Here is a 24,674-nt window from a genome sequence, read left to right as displayed (position 1 = left end):
TGTGACTATACTCTGTCCCCAGGGAGAAAAAGAACTGACGTTACTTGTTGAATTGCTCGTGAAATCTTTATGTCAGGTTTAGTGGTAGACAGAAAGCTTTGAAATAGATTTTCATTCTGGAATACATAAAAATTGTCATGGTGATGGGAAAAACCCAGCCCTCTGCTGTGCGTTTATATCCACTATTTCCATCTGATAAGGTGCAGATTTCTTAAGTATTTTTGTGCATTTATGTGATATTTTTGGTCCAAATTTAAGGTTCAGCATATTGAGTGAAACTAAACAGTGGTCCTAATCTGGTTATGGTCTGTTTGGTGTCTGGCAGTATGCTGATTGCTGACTGTGTGGTACTTTGGGAGGTTGTAGTATTGTTTAGTCCGAGTTTGAAGAGGAAGAATATTGTTGTGGGGAGGCCAGAGTGACTGCCCTCATATCTGAGTTACATCTGTCCTTCTCCTGAAGGAGCTTGGACCTGCAGGACTCAAGGTATAAGTGAAGAAGTACCCACGCTTTCTGGCAGTTGTAGAGACTCTGTGGGTCTCTGTAGGGGCTGACTGTGGTCCATGTGGGGGTCAGGGTTGAGAGAAATTCAGGGTGAGAGAATCAGGTGGGACCGGAAGTTAAAGGAATGGACAGAAGCCAGGGGTATATGGGAATCAAGGCGGGTCATAGCAAGGAAATAGACACCATGGAGACCCCCAGTGGGTCAGGTTCCCAGGTTCTCAAGAACCAACACACAGTCAGAAGCCAGGGACCATTTATAAAGGTGAAAGCAACTTGAATCATTGCTAAGGAAACCTCCTTGATATTTACTAATGATGGCCTGGGATGGACTTTCTAACATAGCTGCAGCGAGGAAGGCAAGGCCAAAGCCAAGAGCCATGCCAGGGTTGGGATGTGAAGTTGGACCATGGTCTCCGTGATGGTTTCTTGATAGATGTCATAACACTGGCCCAGCATCCCCCTGTGGTGTGCATGGTGTTATTCTGGACAGCATGAAATGTAAGCTTCTGTTTTTACCCTCCAGAGCTTCTCATTGAGGTGAGAAGACAGAGCCTCTGCATCCAGAGGGAAACCTCAGTAGGAAGAAGAGGAGTTGGGTGTTTGTTTGGGTGCTTATCCTGAGTTCTGTTGAAGCCGGAGGAGGTGGTGAGCGGGCTTGCCTGGGGGTGCTTAGGAAATGTTATACTAGGTGGGCCTTCAGTGAGGAGGATGTAGGGAGGGCCCTTCCCCCTCCCACCTTTCCACGCTGTGCACCCCTGGAGCCCAATTCCTCACCGGTAAGCTAGTTAATTTCTGCCTTGCTCGTTGGCATCATGCTCGTTTTAGAGATTAAACGGGACGATTTATGTGAGAGCCCTTTGTAAATGGCACCATGGATTCAGATGTAAGGTGTTATTAATAATTTGCCATTTGCAGCAGGGGCCTGTTGGATCACAGCTCCATTTTAATTCATTCATCATATGTAAATGAGGTTGTATTTTTGCATTCAGAGGTGTTTGATGAAGGTCATGATTAGACATTGAGGTAAGGAGTTAAAGAGACTGCTTTTTAGTAAGGTTAGTGTATGTCTGAGATCTTAAGTTACAAACTTATAAATACATAATTAGTACTGAAGATTAATGTTTAATGTGAATCTGGAGGTTTTACATTTTTGGTTAATAAAAAGAGGAAATATATCTGAAGAGTAAGTTACTGAGCTGTGAAAAAAACAGAGTCCATTTAGTAGCAAAATCACACGATACTTCTCATTCCACATTCTAGAACAGACTATTTTTAGCATCTGTTTGAATCAGTGATGAATCCCAGTTACAGGATTCAGTAATTAAAGCAGAGAAAAATATAACATTGTGTAGGCAAGAAAATCTTTTTACTTGAGTTGACTCTGTTTCAGGGTTCAGACTGCTATCGTTGGGGGTCTGCCCAGAATTGTCGGTCTGTCATCCCCGAGGGGTCACAAACAAGAGTGCCAGGACCTCAGCCAAGGACACAGTGTCCCCTTTTTAAGAAGGGAAGTTTAAAAAAAATGCTTGGGATGTCTTTAATGGGTAAGCTTGTGGTAACTGTGTCATCTGCAGGGTTCTGGAAGAAGCGCTCAGGGGTCCCCGGGCATCCCCCTGTTTGCCTGTGTTCAGGCCCTCCGCGACAGTCAGGCCTGCCCCTCTGTCTCCTGCCTCAGTCCTGCTGCTTGGTTGTTTTTTCCGTTCTCCGGCTGCCTGTGAATATTGTGAAAGCACAGGGCGCACAGCTGCCAGTTGGTCCCGGTCCACATTTGTATCTAATGGTTGTGGATTGTTCCATAATGTTGCTAAACAGCTCTCTAAAAACTTGCTCCCAGTCAGCAATCTCTCCTCGAGCTGGGAGCCTTATTTTATCCTGTGCAAGTTATTATTACTTTGTCTTTTATGCCCCTTCTGCAAAAGCTCATTAACTGTTGGGCTGCATTGAATCGGGGGTTCTGTTGACCCAGATTCTCCTGCCGCTCCCCTGGGTGGAGCCCAGCTCTTGGGGTGGTGACCACGGGACTGACACCAGGGCACGAGGCACCTGGCTGAAGTAGGTCACGAAGATGCAGTATGGTTTTTTTTTTTTTAACCAAGGCATGTGGGAAAGTTCACTCATGACAAAAAAACAAATGCTTTTTGATCATTGCTTGTGTGCCAAGCAATGAGCCAGGTACTAGGAATTAAAAGATCTTTGGGAGTGAAGAGTGCAGTTTTAGGACTCAGGTGGCTGCCCACAGCCAGACCTCTCTGCTGTGAGTGTTAAAAATGTTATATGTGTATGTGCTAAGTCACTTCAGTCGTGTCTGACTCTGTGCAACCCTGTGGACTGTAGTCTGCCAGGCTCCTCTGTCCATTGGATTCTCCAGTACTCAAGTGGGTGGCCGTGCCCTCCTCCAGGGGATCTGCCCGACCCAGGGATCAGACCCGCGTCTTTTTCGGCTCCTGCATTGGCAGGCAGATTCTTTATCACTAGCGCCACCTGGGAAGCCCTAAAAACATTATATATATATATTTACAGACGCTTAACAGTCATAGTTGGCAGAAGCAACAAATTATTAGAAAATCCACTTTTCCTTTGAAAACTCGTTGTTTACTGTGAATTTCCAGACTTTTGGCAGCCTCTGAGTTCTCTGGTCTCCCAGTAGCTCGGGTGTCTTGTGCTGTGGTGATGAATAACCAGGCAGAAGTAAGACCAGACCTAATCTGGGCTTCTTCGATCATCTTGGTTTTAGACTCTTGTGTGCTCATTTACTGGTTCACTGTTTGTTTTGTTCTGGATCCAGGATGGTTCAGGAGGTCTCTGAGCTCCTTTCTGTGTGAAACCCTGGGGGTATAAGGATGAGGTGATCCTCTCGCAGCCCGGGTGGCAGTCACAGTGCCCAGGGACCAGGCAGGGCCAGCGCCGGGTCAGTGATGGAGGCTCTCGCGGCAGTGTTACCATGTGGGAGGCCAGCTTGTCCCAGGGATCATTCCTTTGATTCTTGGTCTCATTTTTGTATTCCAGGGAATTTAAGCTTAAATAACCTGCCTTAGAAGGTGTAAGTGGGAGCCCAGTCTGAGCTGGATTCTGGCTCCAGAGCTCACCACACCATGCCATCCTGCATTGCCCAGCTGGTTTGGTGGGCACAGAGGACAGGGTGAGCTCCACCTGCAGCTAGCAGTGTAAGTGATCATTCATTGGTCAGAGGGCGGCTGAGGGCATACAGGTGGGAGGGCAGGTGTGGGAGATGCAGGTGGGGAGGAGGGGCAGGTGGGGAAACCTGTGGAGCCTGCCCAGGAATTGGCTATGCCACCCCATGGGGTGGGGTGGGGTGGGGTGGGGTGGGGTGGGGTGGTGTGGTGTGGTGTGGTGTGGTGCTTATTGTGCAGGGACCCCAAGGAAAAGCCAGCGGAGCAGGCAGGCTGGCTGCGTTAATGGGAGGGTGCACTGCGGACCCCTGGGCCTCCGATGCACCTGCCTCTGTGAAGGGCAAACTGGAGCACCTGGGGAAGGCCAGAGGGGCTGGGGGCCCTCCCCTGCCTTCAGATCCTTGGAAGCTTGCAGAGATGAAGGGTGGCTGAGATGGATTCTTTGGTTTCCAAGGGCAGACAGAGAGCATGGGTTTGAAGTGATAAAGATACAGGCTTGAACCGAATACAGAGCTGGTGTTCACAACGAGAGGTTACAGTGTCCCTTGCCTGAGCAGTGTTCAGGAGAAGCACCCAGGGGTGGGGCGACCCAGAGGGGAGCCTGCACCGAGCGGTGGGTGGCTCTCTGGCCCTTCCCGCTGCGGCCACTGCATTTCCTGTAGCTGCCCAGACCTCAGCAGAGAGGACAGACACTTTATTTTATGAGCAGGCTCTGGACCTGGGAACTTTCTGACCCCCTCATGATGCCTTCATCTTTAAGTGGTGGTGGAGCACTTGTCTGTATTAACCTGGCATCGTCCCTGTGCCTCTGAGGACAGGAGTCAGTCTTGTGGTGTCACTTTATTCCACACGCACATCTGAGTCTTGTCTTGTTTGTGGCAGCTGGTCCTCTCCTCCCAGGACGCTGTGTGGGTCGCTCTGGCCACGTAGCGCTTTCAGGCCTCGTGTCCGCCTGATTCGTGACTGTGTTTCTTATGTGCCATAGGAGGATGCTCAGTGGTTGAATGGATTGTGAGGCGTTGATGTGGCCCAGATCTCCATCTGGGTTATTTGAGTCTCTGGCTGGGGATTGTTAGCCCAGAGGTATGGGCCAGCCGTGGCTCTCTGCACAGCCGTGTTGTATCAAGAATTGATCATTTTGTCTTCCTGTTATACTGGGTAGTTATTGATCATGTACTCTTGCCTGGCAAATCCCGAGGACGGAGGAGCCTGGTGGGCTGCAGTCCATGGTCTGCACGTCCATAGGAGTCGAACGCGACTGAACAACTTCACTTTCACTTTTCACTTTCATGCATTGGAGAGGGAAATGGCAACCCACTCCAGTGTTCTTGCCTGGAGAATCCCAGGGATGTGGGAGCCTGGTGGGCTGCCATCTCTGGGGTTGCACAGAGTCGGACACGGCTGAAGTGACTTAGCAGCAGCAGCATTGATCATGAAACGAAGGGGGAGAAACCATTGTTTTTATGATCCTAGCATATAAATCTGTGATACATACTTTTTAAATGAACAAATACTTAAAACTGGGAGGACTTTTCTCCATCTGCATCCTCATAAGATAATTAGTGTGGTTGTGTTCATTGTTAAATGAGTGTGCCTAGTTGGGAGTGGGCTCTGAATGTCAGCCGACGTTATTTTTGTGTTTTATACAGCAGTGCCTCTCCCGATGCTTGTTTGATGTGTACACACACCAGGACCGTGTGTGTGTGTCCCTCAGGGCACCAGGACCGTGTGTGTGTGTCCCTCAGGGCACCAGGACTCTGTGTGTGTGTGTGTGTGTGTGTGATTCTCTCTCTCTCACACACACACCCTGTTCCTTCCCAGCGGAAGCTCTCAGGGCACCAGGACCGTGTCTGACATACACACAAGGCACCAGGACCATGTGTACGCCTCGGCACTTCCACACAGGAGCTCCCTACATGTTGAGCTGGGCTGTGGGGCCGGCTAAGTGTGTCCCTAGCGGCCCTGACCTGAGAGGTGTGAAATGACTCCAGCCATGGGAGCTGAAGCTCAGATAACCAACCTGAGTGAGAGGCCAGGCGGAGCAACACAGAGGTTGCTGTTTTATCATATTGTTAGACACACGCTTCTCGCTAAAACCATTCCTGTTAGACATGCTGATGAGACGTTTCTCTGAAGATGGTAGAGTCTGCATGTTCCAGGGTGCTCACCATCTTGTAAGTAGAGCTTGCTGTGTGCAGAGTGAAGATGGTTGATGCTGTGATCTCCTGGATGGAGAGGAACTTAGACTCTGAGTCTGAGGAGGAAAGTGGCCCCAGAATGAAGTGCAAACACCACCATCCTGGACCACGTGTGCATGTCATATGTACGCAGCTCCCCATTTCCGGAAAACTGGAATTCAGAAGCTTAGGCAGAATGGCAGGGACCAAAATAGTAAACAAATCCTGATACAATCAGATTAGGTTAATTATTGGCAGATTACCAGTGAGTTATTTAGACACAACCTGTTCTCAGGTTAGATGTTTTCACATCACAGGGTTCCTTCTTCTGTGTTGACTTTGGATGTTGTAGGAACTAAGAGGAAAGGGCAAAATCCCGGGGACAGCTTTATTATCATTGACCTTTTAAAAGTGCTGTTTAGAACAAAATGCGTTATTTCGTAAGTAAATTCAATCATTTCTTTCACAGAAGAGTGTAGACCAAGTTCAGCTGAACCGCTTAGAAGCTGAATGGCCTGTGATCTATCTGAAATAACCTGAACTCAGGATCAAGCCACTCTCCTCTCCCTTCTCTGCTGCGTTTTTTTTAGAAAAATACATATTTTTCTAGACAGATATTTATCCTGGCTCCATTGATTTTCCTTGACCTACATTATGACTTATTGTAGTTTCAAAATAATAGTTTTTCCTTATTCTTTATTTTTTCTCCCCCCTCCCTTTTTTTTTTTTTTTTTGTACTTCACAGGATAAGGGATTTTAAGTTAATAGCAGTGTTTTAAGGATTAGGCTGTGATCTGGTGCCAGCATGAGTGCACTCTGATGCCCCTACTGGAGACCTGACCAGACGAGGACAGCCACGTCTTGGTGGGATTTTAAAGGGAGGAGTCCTTAAGCTCACTCAGTTTGTTCCTCTGTCCTTTGACTTCTTCATCCATCTATTCAACAAATAATTGCATGTCTGCGTGCCTTTCTCTTGGTGTTCCCTCTCCCAGATCTGGTGACCACCCTTCAGCTCAGAATCACAAGCCTGCAGCATTAAGAGCTGCACTGTTCCATCTCTTAGCCACTAGCCACACATTGCTGTGCATGTGAGTGTGTGCGTGCTAAGTTGCTTCAGTTGTGTCTGACTCTTTGCGACCCCATGGACTATAGCCCCTCTGTCCGTGGGATTCTCCAGGCAAGAATACGGGAGTCGGTTGCCATGCCCTCCTGCAGGGGATCTTCCCGACCCAGGGATCAAACCCTCATCTCTTATGTCTCCTGCCCTGGCAGGCAGATTCTTTATCGCTAGCACCACCTGGAATGCCCCATGTATTGCTGCTTAATGTTAATTAAGAAATAAAATGGAAAACTCAGCTCCTCAGTAACACTTGTCAAGGTCAAGCAATCACTCAAGTGCTGTCTGTGGCTCAGGCTGTACATGGACCAGTGTCCATCTGTGGAGCACGTCCATTGGTGTGGGGTGGGGGTGTGTATGGAGGAGCTGAGCCAGGAAGTGCTGCCTCTGCCCCAGGCCCAGCCCTACCCCTGAGACACCCCAGTGCCCATCTGCTCCATCACCCAGCGCCATGCCTCTCAAGTTCATTCCCATTAAAAACTTCTCCCCTGTCTCCTTGTAGGTCTTGGTCACCTGTCATCTGAATTAAGGCTGCAGTGTTACCAAGGTAGTGAATTCCTCCCCCACCCCCCCATGGCTGTCACTCTGCCCCTGTGTGCTCGATACCACACACATACCATCGTCACATTGAATGCTGATTCCTCGTCGATAGGACTTTTCTTCTGGGGTACCAGGAGGTTCTTGTGGGTGCAGTAGGGGTTTTGACTTGACAGGGTAGGGACACACACATGAATCCTGACACATCACCCCAGCAGGTAAGTGTTCTTTGAGTAAACAGAGGGAGGAACGGGTGGGTGAAGGAGGCCACTCTAGGTTGCAGTGTGAAGGCTGGAGCCAATTTGGATGCACAGAAACCAGAAGAAAAGAGGCATTCGTGGTGGGGACCATCACAGACCCACGCCTGTTGGCAGGAAGTCGAGGGCGCTGTGCTCCCAGGAGTAGCCGCGTGTTCAGCACCATGGCCAGGGCTTCACGGGGGGACATAGACCTTTGAGTTACCATGTTGATGGTGTGGCATATAACCATGTTTCCCTGAGCTAGTGTGACACCCCTCTGTAGAGGCGCTACATTTCACACTTCACAGCCTTCACCTGTAACTTCCAAGGAGTTAAAGATTCACATTCCCCTGTAAAGTGAGGCAGCACATTCACAGAGCCGAGTTAATTCTTCAAGCCCTTCACAGCTCCTGACTTAGCTTAGACGTGTTGGCCAGTCAGTAGGAAAGAAGAGTGCACGTGTGCACATCCCAGGGAGGTCCTGTGATGCACATTGTGTGATGTGGTAACTAAGAGCAACGGTGGTGGCCAGACAGCCTGTCCAGACTCTGCCTCTCCAAAGCTGTGTCATCTGGACAAGACACCATCCGATCCCCAGTTTCCTCTTTTTTTTTTAATGAGGGTGTTTACCTGTGTCAACCAAAGAAAACCATGCAGCCTGAAAATTGGGAGTTGTGTTTCATTTGAGGGGGGGTGGCCCTACTGAGGACTAGAGCCTGGAAGATAGCCTCGCAGTTTCTCTGAGGAACTGCTCCAAATGAACAAACATGTAGTTGAGCATTAGAAGGTCACTAGCAATCATAAAAGACGTCTCAAGTTAATGGTTTTAGTGCTTTTCTGTGTGGGGGAGGATGCAGGGATCTGGGCTCATGGAACGTAGTCCTTCATCCTTTGTCTTAACTGCTTAGGGCCGGTATCCTGTTCTTCTCCATTCTGAATAACCTGGATGGTGGGCAGCGTTCTTTGTTTATTGAAATGGCAGGGAGCATGGTTCTGTCCTGCCTTGCGAAGGTTGAGTTAAATGTGAGTGACATGTTAGCATTCTGCTTAGTCTTCAGTGAGACATTTACCACTAGATAACTAATAACAAAATATTAGTTGCATAGCCTTTCACATCAATGGGGAAATCCACACTTGTGTTTCCCGAAGGAAGAGGTAACCCAGCGCTGTAAATACAAAGCGTCACCCAGGACACATGTTTGTGGACACTGGCCTTGCCCTTACGCACGGCTAGCAGATATATATAATAACCTTATCCAAAGTGAAACATACATGCTGGTTACTTTCAGAATCATGTAGGTGAGGTGATCTGGTTCAGGGGAAATTTGGCCCGGATCATCTAAAACGCAGAGATACTTCTCTGTCTTTGAAAATAGGATGATCACTTATGCAAATAACTTAGGGAAAAGTCATTTTTAATTTTGCATAATCAAGCGCCCGCCGTACAGCTGCTCCTGAGAAAGGGGAAGGAAGTCATGTGCTGCTGTTAATTTTAAGTGAGCAAACTAGGAGGGCATGTGTGGATCAGAGTGTCATTGAACGATCTTTTTTTTTTTTTCCCCACACACTTTCAAAAGGATGGTGATGATCCTAACCCTGGGTGTTCATTATCTGCCGGCCCACATACAGCTCACAACACAGCCCTTTCTAGACTTTGGGCTGCTCGCCTTCCCTAAGGACATTGCATCCTGTCCTTTCCTGGGCCTCCTTTCCTAGCTTCACCCCTCCCTACTTGCCCTTGATCTCCCGGGAAGCTTTTGCTCTACTCCACCCACTTCCGGGCCGCTCTGCCCTTTCCTGCATCCACTGTGTTGTGTTGTATCTGCCAGCATCGGCCACCCTCACAGGGTTGAGCAGGCGTCTTCTCAGTGATTTTTGTGTCTGCAGTATTGAAAAGGGGGGCCCAGCTTAGGCCAGGTACTTGGAAAAGTTTTGCTGGATGAATGAATGCTTGTTCACTATACCTTTCTTAACTGTATTCTCCAGTGAACCATAACTCTGAGTAGGAAGCTATACTGTTTTTGGTACCACATAGCTTCTTCTCGGGAGAAGGCAATGGCACCCCACTCCAGTACTCTTGCCTGGAAAATCCCATGGCTGGAGGAGCCTGGTAGGCTGCAGTCCATGGGGTCGCTAGGAGTCAGACACGACTGAGCAACTTCACTTTCACTTTTCACTCTCATGCGTTGGAGAAGGAAATGGCAACCCACTCCAGTGTTCTTGCCTGGAGAATCCCAGGGACGGGGGAGCTTGGTGGGCTGCCGTCTATGGGGTCGCATAGAGTCGGACACGACTGAAGCGACTTAGCAGCAGCAGCAGCAGCAGCAGCTTCTTCTCACTGGTGAACAGTGTTTAACTTCAGGTGACTCTGTAGACTTGCGGTTACTGTCAGTCATCCTGGAAACACTAGGGTCAGTTCGGCCCACGTGGAGTCTTTGTCATTGTTTTATCCCCATATGTACTATTGAAATATTTTTGAAGTGATCACTAAAATTTTTATGGACTTGAAATAAGAGTTCTTGTGCAAAGGATTGGTATTCCATTAATTGAGGGTGGTCACAAGCCTGCAGTGTGTGAGAGCAGTTCCATTGAACAGACCTGTGATTTACTGGGCTTTTGTGTTTCTTCCCTTTAGCTGTTGTTTACTCAACTCCTTGAAGTTACTTGCATGGCTCATTCCAAGAAAAGGAGTGGGAGTCATACCGGAATGCACATTCCTTATTAGCTCCCTGCTAATTAAAAAAGAACTAGTTCTGGGACTAGAGCTCCCTTGATGAAATAATCAAAATGTGAAATTTGAATTTTAAACTTTCTTGGAGACTTGAATGCATTTTGCTTGCCGGTATTTAATTTTATTTTTTCCTTTTTAGCTTTAATTTTGATTGCTGTTACTACTGATACCTGAGCCAGTGGTGATGCTACCTAGGGGACATTTCTGCAACCCATAAGTCAACAGCTACATGGTAAGAGTGTGTGCATTTCATCATTAAAGCCATTTAATTTCTATAACATTGTAGTTCAAAATGTTAATTTGAAATAGAATAGGATAAAGTATGTTAATGTTTCTAAATATTAAATATTAATATAGTTTAATATATAAATATTAACAGCCAGGTATTATATCAAGCTTTTGTTCCTGGTCAGCAGTAAGAATTTGAAAGAAGAAAACTGAAATTTGATATATTCATTTCCTGTTAATTTTTATGTGAACCACAAATGTGGCTATGCAGTTTCTGACTCATTAAACCGAGTCTCATTTTCTCCCCTGTATATTTTGCACACTTACTTCAGAATGGTCCTAGTCAGTGAAACAAAGCAAGAAAAAGAAATATAAGGTATATGGATAGGGAAAGAGGCGAAAGCAAATTCAGGGCTCCCCTTGCCAGGGGCCTCAGAAATGTGGGTTCGCCTGCTAGCCTCTGATATAGCAGAGAGGGTAGGGGCTGGGAGTCGCTGCTGAATACCAGCCTGTACTATCCACTACATTTTGGTTTCTGTGGTTGTGATCTGAAACTCATGAAAGCAAGGCAACACATTTATATCATTTGTGGGTTTAAATTACTGTTTTCTTTTAAGTTCAAGGGTAAAAGTCAGCATCATCTATTGGGAGGCCTTATTTTGGCATTTTCTTCTTTCTGTTAATGTAACTGGAAAGCTGTGTATAGTACTTAAAAGTTATGCATTGGTTTCAACTTCATTAAATAGCCTTTGTTTTTTTTTTAAAGAAAAAGGCTATCTGAAACAATGTTTAGATGTCCTCTCAAATTCTGTGAGTATAACAGCATTATTTGTTGACTCTGTTATAACTGTCACTTAGCTTTGGTGGAGTTAACAGTTGTTTTGTATGCTTGCTGTCATGTCTTAGAATATACCGACATGTTTTGTGTAATAATATACACTGGAAGAGGGCGCAGCAACCCACTCCAGTATTCTTGCCTGAAGAATCCCATGGACAGAGGAGCCTGGTGGGCTATAATCCATGGGGTTTTGAAGAGTGGGACACAACTGAAGCAATTTAGCACACATACACAATCTTGATAAGCTGCTGAAAACATTGAAAACCATTCCTCAGAGCACCTCGGAGACCGTGGACCCTCACTTGGTGATGCTGACGGAGGATTTAGTTGTAGAAACATACTAAGACTTTGGCACCTGCCACAGCTGGTTTGGAGTTGAAGTTCTCGCGCTTACTAGTTATGTCACTCTGGATAAGTTACATTTTTGAGCCATGAGTTCTTAATCTATTAAGTTTATCTTTATCCGCCAGCCTATAAAGTTGTAGTGGGTGTCAATGACATATAAAATGCTTACATATGTATTGATAATATGTTCCCATTTATCATGTGTAACCAGTTTACCATCATCAGCTTTATGATTTTGTTTCTTTGGTTGATTTTCTGTAAAATGACCTGTCCGAATGCGGGTTGGAAAAGAAGTTCCAGGCACAGATCATTTCAGAAAGCAGTGAGTTTATTAAGAACAAAGAGCAGAGATCATGTGGGCACCGCGAGTGTAGTGGGCTGACCTCCTGACCGACCAGGGAAAATCAGTGCTTTTGGGGGGTTAATTGAATGCTTTTGAACTGTGGTGTTGGAGAACTCTTAAGAGTCCCTTGGACTGCAAGGAGATCCAACCAGTCCATCCTAAAAGAGATCAGTCCTGAGTGTTCATTGGAAGGACTGATGTTGAAGCTGAAACTCCAATAATTCAGCCACCTGATGCAAAGAAACGACTCACTGGAAAAGACCCTGATGCTGGGAAGGATTGAAGGCGGGAGGAAAAGGGGGATGACAGAGGATGAGATGCTTGGGTGGCATCGCCGACGCTATGGACATGAGTTTGAGTAGGCTCCGGGAGTTGGTGATGGACAGAGAAGTCTGGCGTGCTATAGTCCATGGGATTGCCAAGAGTCGGACACAACTGAGCGACTGAACTGAGCCAATTTGTATAGCTTCAGGATAAAGAAAATTTGTGCTGAAAGGGTGGCATTAAGTGATTGGTTAGGGTGCTATAGGGAGAGTACCGGGATGGGCATTTTTGCCTAATTTGGGGTCAGGAAAACTGGCTGGTAAGGATCAAGGGAGCTATTTGGCAACAGTTGCAAGGGGCCCAGTCAGTTCTGGAGATGACCTTAGTACTGCGCTCAGCCTCTGTGGCCTTGAGGCAGGACTCTGCATCACCTGGAAGCCCGAATGATCCTTTTAGAGTTGATCATAACCCACCTGCGTACTGTGTTGGAACCAACAAGATGCCAGGTGTGCTCTTTGAGACCAAGTGTTGCCAATTTTAGATATTTCACTAGTACATCTCTTCCTGCTTTCACAGTGCAAACAATTGAGTGTAGTTAACTGAAATAACTGTTCAGTTTATCTTAACTTTCTTTCGTGAGCACAGCTTCTAGTTGCCAAAAATACTGCCATCAGGATGCTTTTGGTTTCTAAAAATACAGAGACTCCACAGATTCGTAGCACGTGTGCTAGGGAACAGTTGATAGGTTCTGCAGATTTATTGCTATTTTGACCTTATTTTATGTCATTCATATGAATCAGCAACATTTGGCTATTTTTGACCAACGAAAGTGGTAATTTTGTATGGTTCAAGTTGATATTTCAGACTATGCCGATAGTGTTTTCTTTATACAACTGGCAGATGATCTGCTTTTGCATCTTATAGTTCATTTCCTCCAGGACCTTAAATTTATTTTTAACGCATTTTGGACTTTCGTTAATTTCTTTGGCAAATGTCATTCTCAGATGGTTGCTGTAAAGGAGTAGGGTGGAGAAAAAGGATAGCTGCTTCTTTCTTAACAAGAAGAGGAGATGCTGACTTATCTCCAGGAAGACTCTCAATTTATGGTCAAGTGAGTGAACAGAAACAAAAACTAGAGCCTTTTGAGAATTAAACCTTGAGGTCATAGGTCATATAGTAGAGTCTGAGTCCCTGAGAATTCTTTGAGATTCACGTTTTTCAGAAAGCCCTGTCTCCCTCACAAGTCTTAAAGCATTCTCGATGGTTTCAGCTTCTTCATGTGTTCTTAGGAAAATAATGCAGTGGCCACTCAACTTAATCTTGTGCTTGTCAAGTGTCTGTAGGTCACATGTTTATTATACTTCGAATCAGAAGTTTACTATTTTAGTTTTATTTAAGAGGGCATTCACATAACAGACGCTTAGTGTGGATCCTAATGAATACTGCAGTAATAATACGGCATAAGGCAGCTCGTGAGCCTGGCCTGCTCATCACAATGTGATCACAGCCCGGTCGTGGTGCTGATAAACCGTCCTCCCCTTCCTGTCCAATTGAATAGGAGAGGGAGGGATGGGGCTAGTTCTTTAATGTGTCAAGTAAGCCTCAATTCCTTCACAGGAGTAGTGTCTGGGGGTTTGGGATCCACTTTTCGGCATTCCTGGTCTTGCTGGTGTGCAGTCTCATCGCAGCCCTTGGAGGTGAGCAGCAGGCGTTGTTGCTTCCGTGTCGTAGGTGAGGACTGGGGTTTAGTGGAAGAACTTGGATTCGGCTCAGTGGTCCGGCTTGTCTGGCTGTGGTGCGGGGGGGAGGCAGGGCCAGGCAGAGCAGCTGTCTGCTCAGTGCTCACCCTCTTTGCAGTACTGACCTGGGGCCCTGTGAGGGGGGAACGCATCCCCTGAGGAGGAGGGAACTCTGCAGGAGGAAACTTCCTCGGAACTGAGCTAGCGTTTCTGTCTGCTGGATTCACCGAGCCATTAACCGTGGCCGTTTGTGTTACTCTTCTGGAGCCGCGCCCGATGAGTTGCTAAATTTATCTTTTTTCTGTGTGTGTGTGTATTTTTTTTTTTTTAATCTGTTGTAGTCTTTTGTCCCTTGTCTGTGGCTGACAGTAATTCTTTCTACCTGACCATCTTGTCAGAATCTAAATAGGGAATACATTTCCAGGCATCTCCCAATTTGTATTCTTCTCTGCATCTCTCGTCCACCCCCACGGGTCCAGTTTTAAGCAGTTTTATTGGGCGTAACTGACCAACAATAAAGGATGCGTGTTTGAGATGTACCGTCTGATGAACTCTGACCCGTGCACATGGCCACGAAACCACCAGCACAGACCAGACGTGAGCTCGCACACCATCACCACGGACGGTTCCTCTGGCCTTGGTCAACCCTCTGCAGTTGCTCCCCGACCTCCAGGCAGCCTCTGATCTTCCCTGTGTCTCTGGAGATGGGTTTACTTTTCCAGAACGTGACTGTAAAGGGAAGCACTCGTGTGTGTCTGCACTTCTTCGTCTGACACCAGACGTGTAGATTTTCCAGTGGCAGGCAGTTTGGCGACACCAGCCTCCGGGCATGCAGTTGACCTCAGTTCTGACATGTGTCTGGTGGAGGGCGGTCACCCCACAGGTGAAGGGTCCATCCTCCACGACCCCTTGCCCGCGCCCCACCAGCTTCCTTTGTCACCTGCGTTCTGGCTGACTAGCTGTAAATTTAAGTTCCCACAGCCCCATCTGAGCTTCATGGTGCCCAGAGCCCAGGAAGCCAGTTTTCCCACCAGAGTCATGGCAGGGTTGTTAGAAGGACCTTCAAGGATATGATGAGCAGTTTGATGATGAGAACAAAGGGTGAAGTCTTGCGGGTCCTGAGCCCCTGGAGCTTCTGTCCCTGTGAGCTTGGGGCACACCACCCTCCTGGCATGTAAATGCATCTGGTGCATGAAGCTGGGAACCCTTGAACCCCATCCTTTTGGGAGTATGGAGGCTTCATGACGGACACGATGCATGAGGACCTCAGCCGTGGGTGACAGAATTCAGCCTCCAGCCCCTGTCCTCTCTTCGGGGATTTGGGGGTGGGACTGAAGCTTCAAGCCTCCTACTCACTGGGTTGGTTCCCCTGGTAACCAGCCCCCCATCCTTAGGGAGGGTCCAGAGTCACTTCACCAACATCCACAGGTATAGTTCAACAGGGTTGGCTTGTTTGTTGCAAAGCACAGCTTTATAGCTCTTGTCACTTAGGAATTCTGAGAGGTTTTGGAGCTCTGTGCCATCGATGGAGATGAAGATCAAATATATATATTTGTTATTGTAAATCACAGTATCATAGTTACATAGATGGAGTCCTTCTGGCTGTGCTGTGTTTGATCTGACTTTGGTTCAGCATGATCATCCCAGATTCGTCCATGTTGTTTCCCGGATCAGTGATTCATTCCTCGCTGTTGCTGAGAAGTTCTGTTTGTTTATCTGCTCTCCTATTGATGAATTTGGGCTTGTTTCTATTCTGGGGTTGTTTTTGGCTTTTACAGATGAAGGTGTATGATCGTTCGTGTACAGATCTTTTTTAGGGGCGTGTGCTTTTACTTTTGCCTGAGTTCCAAGGCATGGAGTAGATCCTATGGTCATCCTGAGAAGTGTGTGTTTAATCTTTTAAGAACCTGCCAGACTGCCATAGTGACTGGGTCGTTTTCCATTCCCTTCAGCAGGGAACTGTGCTCTGCCTACATCCTTACCAAACATTTGGTGTGGCCAGTGGTTTTGCCTTCGTCCATTCTAACGGGTGTGCCCACTACCTCCTGGTGGTTCCAGCTTGCGTCTCCTTCATGAGTAATGACTGATGGCTCTGGGGCTTCTTCTTACAGCAGACAAGCAATGAGACAGGAGCCAGTGATGAACGCATAGGGGCAGAGGAATGTCAGCCTTGACCTCCGTTCTCTGCCTTTTCAGTTACAACTGGGTGTTAGCATCCACCTGAAGGGTCCACATGTCAAGGAAAGGTGAACGGCCGTTTCATATGTATCACTGTGTTAGTCCATAGACAGAACTCTGTTTTCCCCACCCAGAGGTGCTTATTACTTAGTTATAGAGGGTTTTGAGCAAAGACTGGATGATTTTTTAAAAATAATGGGATGCTGCTTCTAAGACTTGGAAGGCAGCTCTGCTCACCATTACACCTCTGATCTGCTTCTAAGCCATGGCTGTGAGCTGCACTCCTCCGCCCCACTGATGTTTACTGAGTGGCCTCCATGTACCCCGCGTGGGCTTGGCGATGCAGTGCGACCCTGACTCTACCCCCTCTTCCCCACCAGTGAAGTCTTTCCAGTTGTGTTTTAACTTCCCAGGAAATGAGAAATACCTTAAACTAGTGCTTGTCACCCTGGATTGTAACTTCATTTATATCTCTGTCTCGCTGAACCTTTAATTCCTTGAGGAAAGGGATCTTTGTCTTATTTTTTGATGTTTATTCTCTGCATTTCCACTGGCTAAAGTATAATCAAAATGCAGATATTTGGTGTGCAGGCGAATCCAATGTGAATGTTTCTGGAGGCCAGCGAAGTATATCTAACTGTGAGGAAGGAAAGCCTATGAGAGCTCGTGACCCTGCAAGAACAGCAGCTCTGTCCATCAGGAGAGGAACCTGAGGCCCGTCTCGGTTAAGACTGTGTGGTGTTAGTGGCAGGACCCCGGTGCCTTTCTTTCTCATCCTGCAGAAGGGGACGCACCATGTTCTAGTAGCAAAGCCTGGACGTTGATCCCAGTGAACCATGACTGGTGAATGTCCACGGTCCTTCCCCCAGCTCACCCCTCACTTCATCATGACTTTCATCTGAAGCTTAACTAGGAAGAGGCCAGGCAGTATCGCTCTAGAAGGTCATGGAACGGGCTGGGCCTTGGGAAAGCCCAGGTTTCCCCTCTGACTGTGGACACATGACCTCCTGGGGCCATCAGCCGGCAGGCGGAGTGCTGTAAAATCCAGGAACAGCTGCAACCTTGCCCTTCACAGTGGACAGTACAGTGGAGTCAGAGCACGGGCTCTGTGTGGCCGCTTCTGCTGGGATCATGTTTATTCTGAGGACAGAATTCCTGCATACCTGTCAGCGTGATCACAGATCCAAACACGGGCAGCCAGCACAGCGATCTCCCAGAAAAAGTGGAGCATCACTGAAGGATAATGAGGTCATTTCACGGAGAATATACCGTGGGGACTTCCCTGATGGTCCAGGGGTTAAGAATCCTGCTGGTGCAGGGGACGCAGGTCCAATCCCTGGTTGAGGAACTAAGACCCCAACATGCCGCAGAGCCAGTAAGCCCAGGCACTACAACTGCTGAGCCTGCGAGCTGCGACTGCGGAAGCCCGTGCACCTGGAGCCCGTGCTATGCAACAGGAAAAGCCGCTGCAGTGAGAAGCCCCCACACCACAGCTAGAGACTGGCTCCCATTTGCCACAGCTAGAGAAAGCCCGTGAGCAGCAATGTAGGCCCAGGGCAACCAAAGGCAGTAAATTAAAAAAGAAGACACGGGAATCTTAAATGTCGTGTATATGTTCAACAGCAGACCTTCAAAATACATAAACACAAACTGATGGAGCTCAAGAGAGAAACTGACAGATCCACAGTGATCACTGACAACTTCAACACCCCTCTCAGTAATTCATGAAACGAGTGTATTAAAAATCAGCTGAGGATACAGAACATCTCAGCAGCAGCGTCAGTCATTGCAGCTGATACACAACCTTTTGAAGCACGGGTGAGGCATTCAGCAAGACACACCATTTTCTGGGCTGTAAAACTAAACAGATTTAAAAGAATTAAAATCAGACAAAGCATGCCCTCTGATCACAACAAAATTCAACTGAAAACCACCAGCAGTGAGATATCTGGAAAAACTGACTAATTGTGTTTGTCTCACTCAGTTGGCTGCTCACCCAAAAGACATCTTCCAGATGGTTCACATGGACCAGGATGGTCACGGAAAGATGTTCTGAGAGCTTCATACTGTTTTAAACATCTGTGGAGTTGCTTCTGTAATTTCTTTCTTTTATTTTTTTTTTTTTAAGAAAAAAGGTATTCCAGTTAATCATGCTATGGGATAACTGAAGAGCTTCATTGTATGGAATTTTAAAGAGATTAGATGAGTTATTAGAAGATAGGAAAGTCGCCTGAAAGTAGAAAGCATATTGATACGATTCTGAAATTCTTTAGTCATTTGACTTGAATTGTAATGAAGACTACTGCTGGAAGTTAAATGCCAATGTGCAGGCGTCGTCTTGCATAATGAGTAAAATCACAGGAAAAACTCAGGTCTAGATTAATTGTACAGTAAGCAAAATCAGATGGGAAATAATTTCAAGTATTTTATTTTTGCCACGCTTAACTAGAAATCGTGCATCCATCATTTTTCTATAAAAGTAGGATGTGCTGTCCGTATGTCTTTGAAACCTGTAACGTTTATGTAAGTAGTTCGACATCCGTTGCATGCTTAGACAGTTTGCTCACATAGAAGCGACAGGATAAGGCAGATTCCTGGACAAGAGTTGATTTTCCAGGGAGTCGAAGTTCCAGGCGTGTTACACTGGGACTGTGAGCTTCTGAAACCATCTTTTTCATTTTCAGATCGTGAGCCATGCCCTTAGTGAAGAGGAACATCGAGCCCCGGCACCTGTGCCGGGGGGCCCTGCCTGAGGGCATCACCAGCGAGCTCGAGTGTGTGACCAACAGCACCCTGGCTGCCATCATCCGCCAGCTGAGCAGTCTGAGTGAGTCCCCTCGCCTTGGGCTCCCTCCTTTCTGATTACCAGTGACATGTTAATTTTAATGACTTTAGCGAAGTGATTTCAGTTCAGTAGTTCTGGGATTGTCCAAAGAAGAGGCTTTGGAGGAAAGAGCCTTCCTCCCTTCTGAAAATTTCCCGGCATGAAATGAGCGATCTGCCCTCTCTGGTCTGCTGACACCGGCTTGGTGTGATCAAGTTGGAATTGACTGTTTTACAGATGACTAGATAAGACCAACGGAGAAGGCAATGGCAACCCACTCCAGTATTCTTGCCTGGAAAATCCCATGGATGGAGGAGCCTAGTAGGCTGCAGTCCATGGGGTCGCTAAGGGTCAGACACTACTGAACAACTTCACTTTCACTTTTCACTTTGACGCATTGGAGAAGGAAATGGCAACCCACTCCATTGTTCTTGCCTGGAGAATCCCAGGGACGGGGGAGCCTGGTGGGCTGCCGTCTATGGGGTCGCACAGAGTCGTACACGACTGAAGTGACTTACCAGCAGCAGCAACAGATAAGACCAAGGAGAAGGCAATGGCAGCCCACTCCAGTACTCTTGCCGGAAAATCCCATGGACGGAGGAACCCGGTAGGCTTCAGTCCATGGGATCGCACAGAGTCGGCCACAACTGAAGCGACTTAGCAGTAGCAGCAGATAAGACCAAATGTGTAGTTTAAAGTAGTGTTCCTTTTTAAAAGCTTATTATACATAAGGATAAAATAATTGGTAGGTTTTTTTTTTAAGTGAGTTATTTATTACACTTGGACAGGACTAATCTTTTTTTTTTTTAATGTAGTGAATTGAGAACTGTGCTATGACTGGGATAGAATAGAGGCTCGATACGTGTTTGTTGATTGAATAAGATTTCAAATGAATCAGAAGATCCAGCCTGAGGATCCAGTGAGACTTGCTGATTTTAACCTTCTAAAGGTTAAAGTGCAGGTACTGACTTCCAAATGGAGGTCAGCAATGAGCTGCTGGTGACACACACGCAGTGCCATGTACGCGTCACATGCATGGGTTACAGACATGTAAGCAAACACAGGCATAAGGAGGAGAGGGCTTCCTTTTTTCCAATTTTGAACATGAGATACACAAGGAATACTCCATTTCTTAAGACTCATATGTGCATGAAAATGCTTTTCTTCCAAAGCTTTTGAAGTTACAGTCTTTCTGCCTAACTTTTACATTCACGTCGTGATCTTATTTTCTCACTTCATCCCACTCCTTTTCGGTTTAGATGTTCACACTGCATTTTGGGTGACAGGTTTTCACAGTTAAATTTTCAGAACCTCTGTTAATAATGAGAAAATCCTCCATGAAATTTCACATCCTGGTCGCCTCACGCACAGAAGAGTGGTTTAAAAAAACACACAACAACTCAAGTACTTTTATGTGTTTCGAAGGAGAAACCCAACAGATGAGTATTTTTTTTTCTTTAAAAGAATTGTACTGTGTTGTTATGGATATATTTTTGATATATGATACCTATAATCATTGGCTGAGGCCAGAGTAACCTGGAAATTACTTAAAATGTGTTTCAAAATAGATTTCTTCTGGAGTCTGAACTAATTATCAATGATTTTTGGTAGGGGTTGTTGATAAACTGTGTAGATTCATGTTACCAGAGGATGCATGTAGATTTATTGAAGGGTGGACGTGTTTCTGTGTGCCTTCATGTGTTTCTATAAGAACGCTTTTCAGTCTCTTGTTTTTATGCCTGAAACCTCCATGGGCATGGGGTCTAAGTGAGGGAAATCGACGTGAACCATTACGGTTTTTAATAACCGTGCCGTGTTCCAGGTACAACGTTGTGTCAGTCACGTCTGTGGGGCCCTTTTGTAAGCGGAGCTGCCCACACGGTCTGGTCTGTTCCATGGAGTCCCCTTTGGGCAGACTGAGGGCAGCCCCTCCAAGGGTATCTGAATCTTCACCCTTGGGACCCAGGGGTGTGCTGTATTACTCGGCAGGCCCAGGGTTGAGGCTGCTTGTCAGCTCACCTCACAAGAAGCAGGTTACCCTGGGCTGTCCAGGTGGGCCCAGTGAAAACCAGGGTGTCCTTTAAATGGGCAGTCCGGAGTCACTGGTCCCCAACCCCTGGGCCGCAGACCACTACCTCCTGTCCGGTCAGTGGTGATGTTAGATTAGAGATAAAGAGCAAAGAAACTGTAGAGTGTTGGATCATCCAGAAACCAGCCCCCTGCCCCTGATCCGTGGAAAAAGTGTCTGCCACAAGATCGGTCCCCTGGTGTCAAAAAGGCTGAGGAGCACTGCTCTCATGGATCTAGGGGAGGAAGAACAGCGCTGGGGCCAGAAGGCATCTCTTTGGTCTTTTCCAGAAGGAAGACTAGCAGTGGAGGAGGGGTTGGTGCACCTCTGGTGTCTCTCTGGTTCTCTTCACATCTGTGGGGGGACAGTTCAGTGTCATGAGGGGATAATAGATACCAAATAGTCCCTCAGAATGCAAACAGAACTACCATATGACCCAGCGATTCCACTCCTGGATTTATATCCAGAAGAAAATGTAAATACTAACTTGAAAACGTATTTCAACAACCCCAGGGTTCATAGCAGCACTGTTTACAACAACTGAGCATGGAAGCAGCCTGAATGTCCATTGATGACCGACGGATAGAGACAATGGGCTATAGACACACACGTACACACAGTAGAATATTACTCTGCTATAAAAAAGAACGAAAGTCTGCCGTTTGCAGCGATGTGGATGGACCAAGAGAATATTATACTTGGTGAAATAAGTGTCAGAGAAAGACATACTGTGTATCCCTTATATGTGGAATCTAGAAAATAAATGAATGTATATTGCAAAACAGAAACAGACTCACAGATACAGAAAACAAGCTAGTGGTTACCAGTGGGCAGAGGGAGGGGCAAGATAGGGGTGTGGATTAAGAGATGCAAACTACTGTGTATAAAGCAGGTAAACAACAAGAATCTACATATATACAGCACAGGGAATTATAGCCACTATCTTGTAATAGCTTTCCATGCAGTATATAACCTGTAAAAATATTGAATCACTGTGTAATATAACTGAAATGAAAATAATATGTAAATCAACTTTACTTCAGTGAGGTGGAAAAAAAAAATTAGTGTGTTACTTGGTTTTCCAGCAATGGAGTACTGATATTTTTTTCTTCAAATAATGACAGTTTAGTGTAGCAATTAACATTGAATTGGGAGTGCTTCATCATTTTCCTTGATTAGTTATCTGAGTGCTCTTGTTCTTATCACCTAGTTGCTCAATTAAAATTAGTGTCTTGCAGTCAAATTCCTTCTGACATTATAATGTAATTCTAATAGAATTTGCTTTAAAAAGGAGACAGAGCATTTGTGTCAAATCCATTTCTGTGCCTCCCAAGCCAGTTTCTACTTCTCTCTCTATGTTCTTGCAGTAATAGCTTTCTTTTCCTTTCTTATGAAGGCCTCCAAGATGGCACAAGGAAAGGAATTAGACCTTAGGTACCCCCTGCCCAGAGGTTTTGGTTATATTTGATGGTACTAATAAGATAGTATAGAAAACTCAGCACAGGATAACATGGAAGGAAAAAATTACAATTTTTTAAAATTAATCACAGGAAGTCATTGATAATGGTTCATATATATCATTCTAAAAGTGATTTCTCATACATCTGGTTTTGTAGCCTATACTCAGTTGGTATATATTCAGCATCCAAGATATATTTTTAATATCCAGAGATTACTGTATTACATTGATATACCATGAATAACCATTATCTTGCTGTTGGGCATACATATGTTTCTTTGTTTGGGGAGACACTGTCATAATTCTTGTATAAAACTAATACTTACATCTCAAATCTTTTTTGGCATCTCTCTTTTTTTTTAAGATTTCTTTCATCTTATATGTCATCAAGCTTCCTCCCACAGATCTAAGATCATCCTTACCAATGGTATAAAATTCTGAGACTCTATCAGTTTTAAACATGAGTCTCTTTAAAAAAAAAACTATTACAAAACCTATTTTCCATTTAATTTCTACATTGAGTACTTGTATAAATGAGAAGGAAAGTCTGTTTTCTTCTGTTTTTAAATTAGTGATTAATATTTTTATTAATACTCTTTATGTATTATGTCTCATATCAAACCAAATGCTAAATTGAATGAAAATACTTCCTTGATGGCTTGCAGCATAATACATTTGCTTTATGTAATTGGATCTGAAATTCAGGGTTGTGTTAATTGATTATACCAAGTGCAGTTCTAGTCAGAAGAGAGATTTTAAGTGTTTTGAAGGCATGCACTGAATAGATTTCTTGGATGTTTTTAACCAAATGGAATATTTGAGGGGAAAAAGGGAAGATTAAACATAATATATTTCAAGAGATAGATCACAAGTTCATCACCATGCAGGTTCAGGCTAGGTTAAGGGTGCTTTAAGAGAAGAAGTGTTTATGTACTAGACAGAGCTGACTGGAAGAAACAGCATGGATTTTTAAAAATTTACTGCCTCAGACTGTTTTTTGCATTTCTTGTGGATAAAAATAGAAAGCCAGTGAAGGAGGTAAGTAGCCCTGTGTACCTGTACGTGTAAAGTAAGGCTCTGTTGGCCACAGAATTGGCGGCAAGTAGAAGAATCCCCGGAGAAGGAAATGGCAACCCACTCCAGTGTTCTTGCCTGGAGAGTCCCAGGGATGGCGGAACCTGGTGAGCTACCGTCTCTGGGGTCGCACAGAGTAGGACACAACTGAAGCGACTTAGCAGCAGCAGCAGCAGAATACCCTCCTCACAAAGACGGGGCTGTTGGAAACTGAAGTGTTTTCCCTAACCCATCACTCACCTGGAGCATCAGAAGTGTTTCCTCAATAAAAGTAATGACACCAGGGTTGTTTCTCACCTCTCCCTGCCCTGGGCCAACTGCAGTGTGGCAAGGTTTAAACACAGACTAATTCTTCCTAGCTCACGTGGAGAGCCAGCCATCAAACCTCTCTGCCTTTATCAGCTGTGTTCTTCCCATCCTGTGAGTTCATAGGCCTACAATAACATACCATAAGTGTCTTACAGGTGTCTCTCTGATCATTGTGATCTGCACTGTTATTATCACCTAAAAACATTGAGGGAAGATTTTAATGTTTTTTTCTAAGATTGTCCAAACCATGACACCACTCTCCTATCAGTCCATGACTGTGATGATCAGCAGTCTCAGCTGTGTTCCTCCTTGACACAGGGCCTTTCGTAAGGGTAGGTCTACTGTGTCTGCTTCATTCTCTACCAGCCTTCTACACACGTGGTCCAGCCAAAAATAGACTTACGGGAAGGGAGAAAAGCGTGACACTCAATCAAGAAAGAGAGAAGTTACAGAAAGAAGCAGGAACCACAGATGACCCCAGCCTGGCATTCCAGACGTGGAACTCACACCCAGCTGCACAAGAAAAGATCTCAGCAGCTTCTTTTAGCTCATCAGAAAACTGAGGTCAC

At 45.8% G+C, this 24,674-nt stretch overlaps 1 protein-coding gene across 1 annotated transcript in view; it reads left to right on the top strand.

Annotated features, from left to right (window-relative positions):
• The window catches only part of WASF3 (WASP family member 3), a 76,561-nt gene that overhangs the window by 25,457 nt on the left and 26,430 nt on the right, over window positions 1-24,674 (top strand). The window contains exons 2-3 of the mRNA XM_040266765.1: window positions 10,576-10,668; window positions 19,056-19,198. Coding sequence (XP_040122699.1) covers window positions 19,066-19,198 — 133 coding nt within the window. The 5' untranslated portion in view covers window positions 10,576-10,668; window positions 19,056-19,065. The remainder of the gene's footprint in view (window positions 1-10,575; window positions 10,669-19,055; window positions 19,199-24,674) is intronic.

The sequence above is a fragment of the Oryx dammah genome, unplaced genomic scaffold (genome assembly GCF_014754425.2).
Source record: "Oryx dammah isolate SB20612 unplaced genomic scaffold, SCBI_Odam_1.1 HiC_scaffold_24, whole genome shotgun sequence".
NCBI lineage: Eukaryota > Metazoa > Chordata > Mammalia > Artiodactyla > Bovidae > Oryx > Oryx dammah.
The sequence above is the reverse complement of the archived record's forward strand: the minus strand, read 5'-3'. Positions and strand labels throughout refer to the sequence as shown.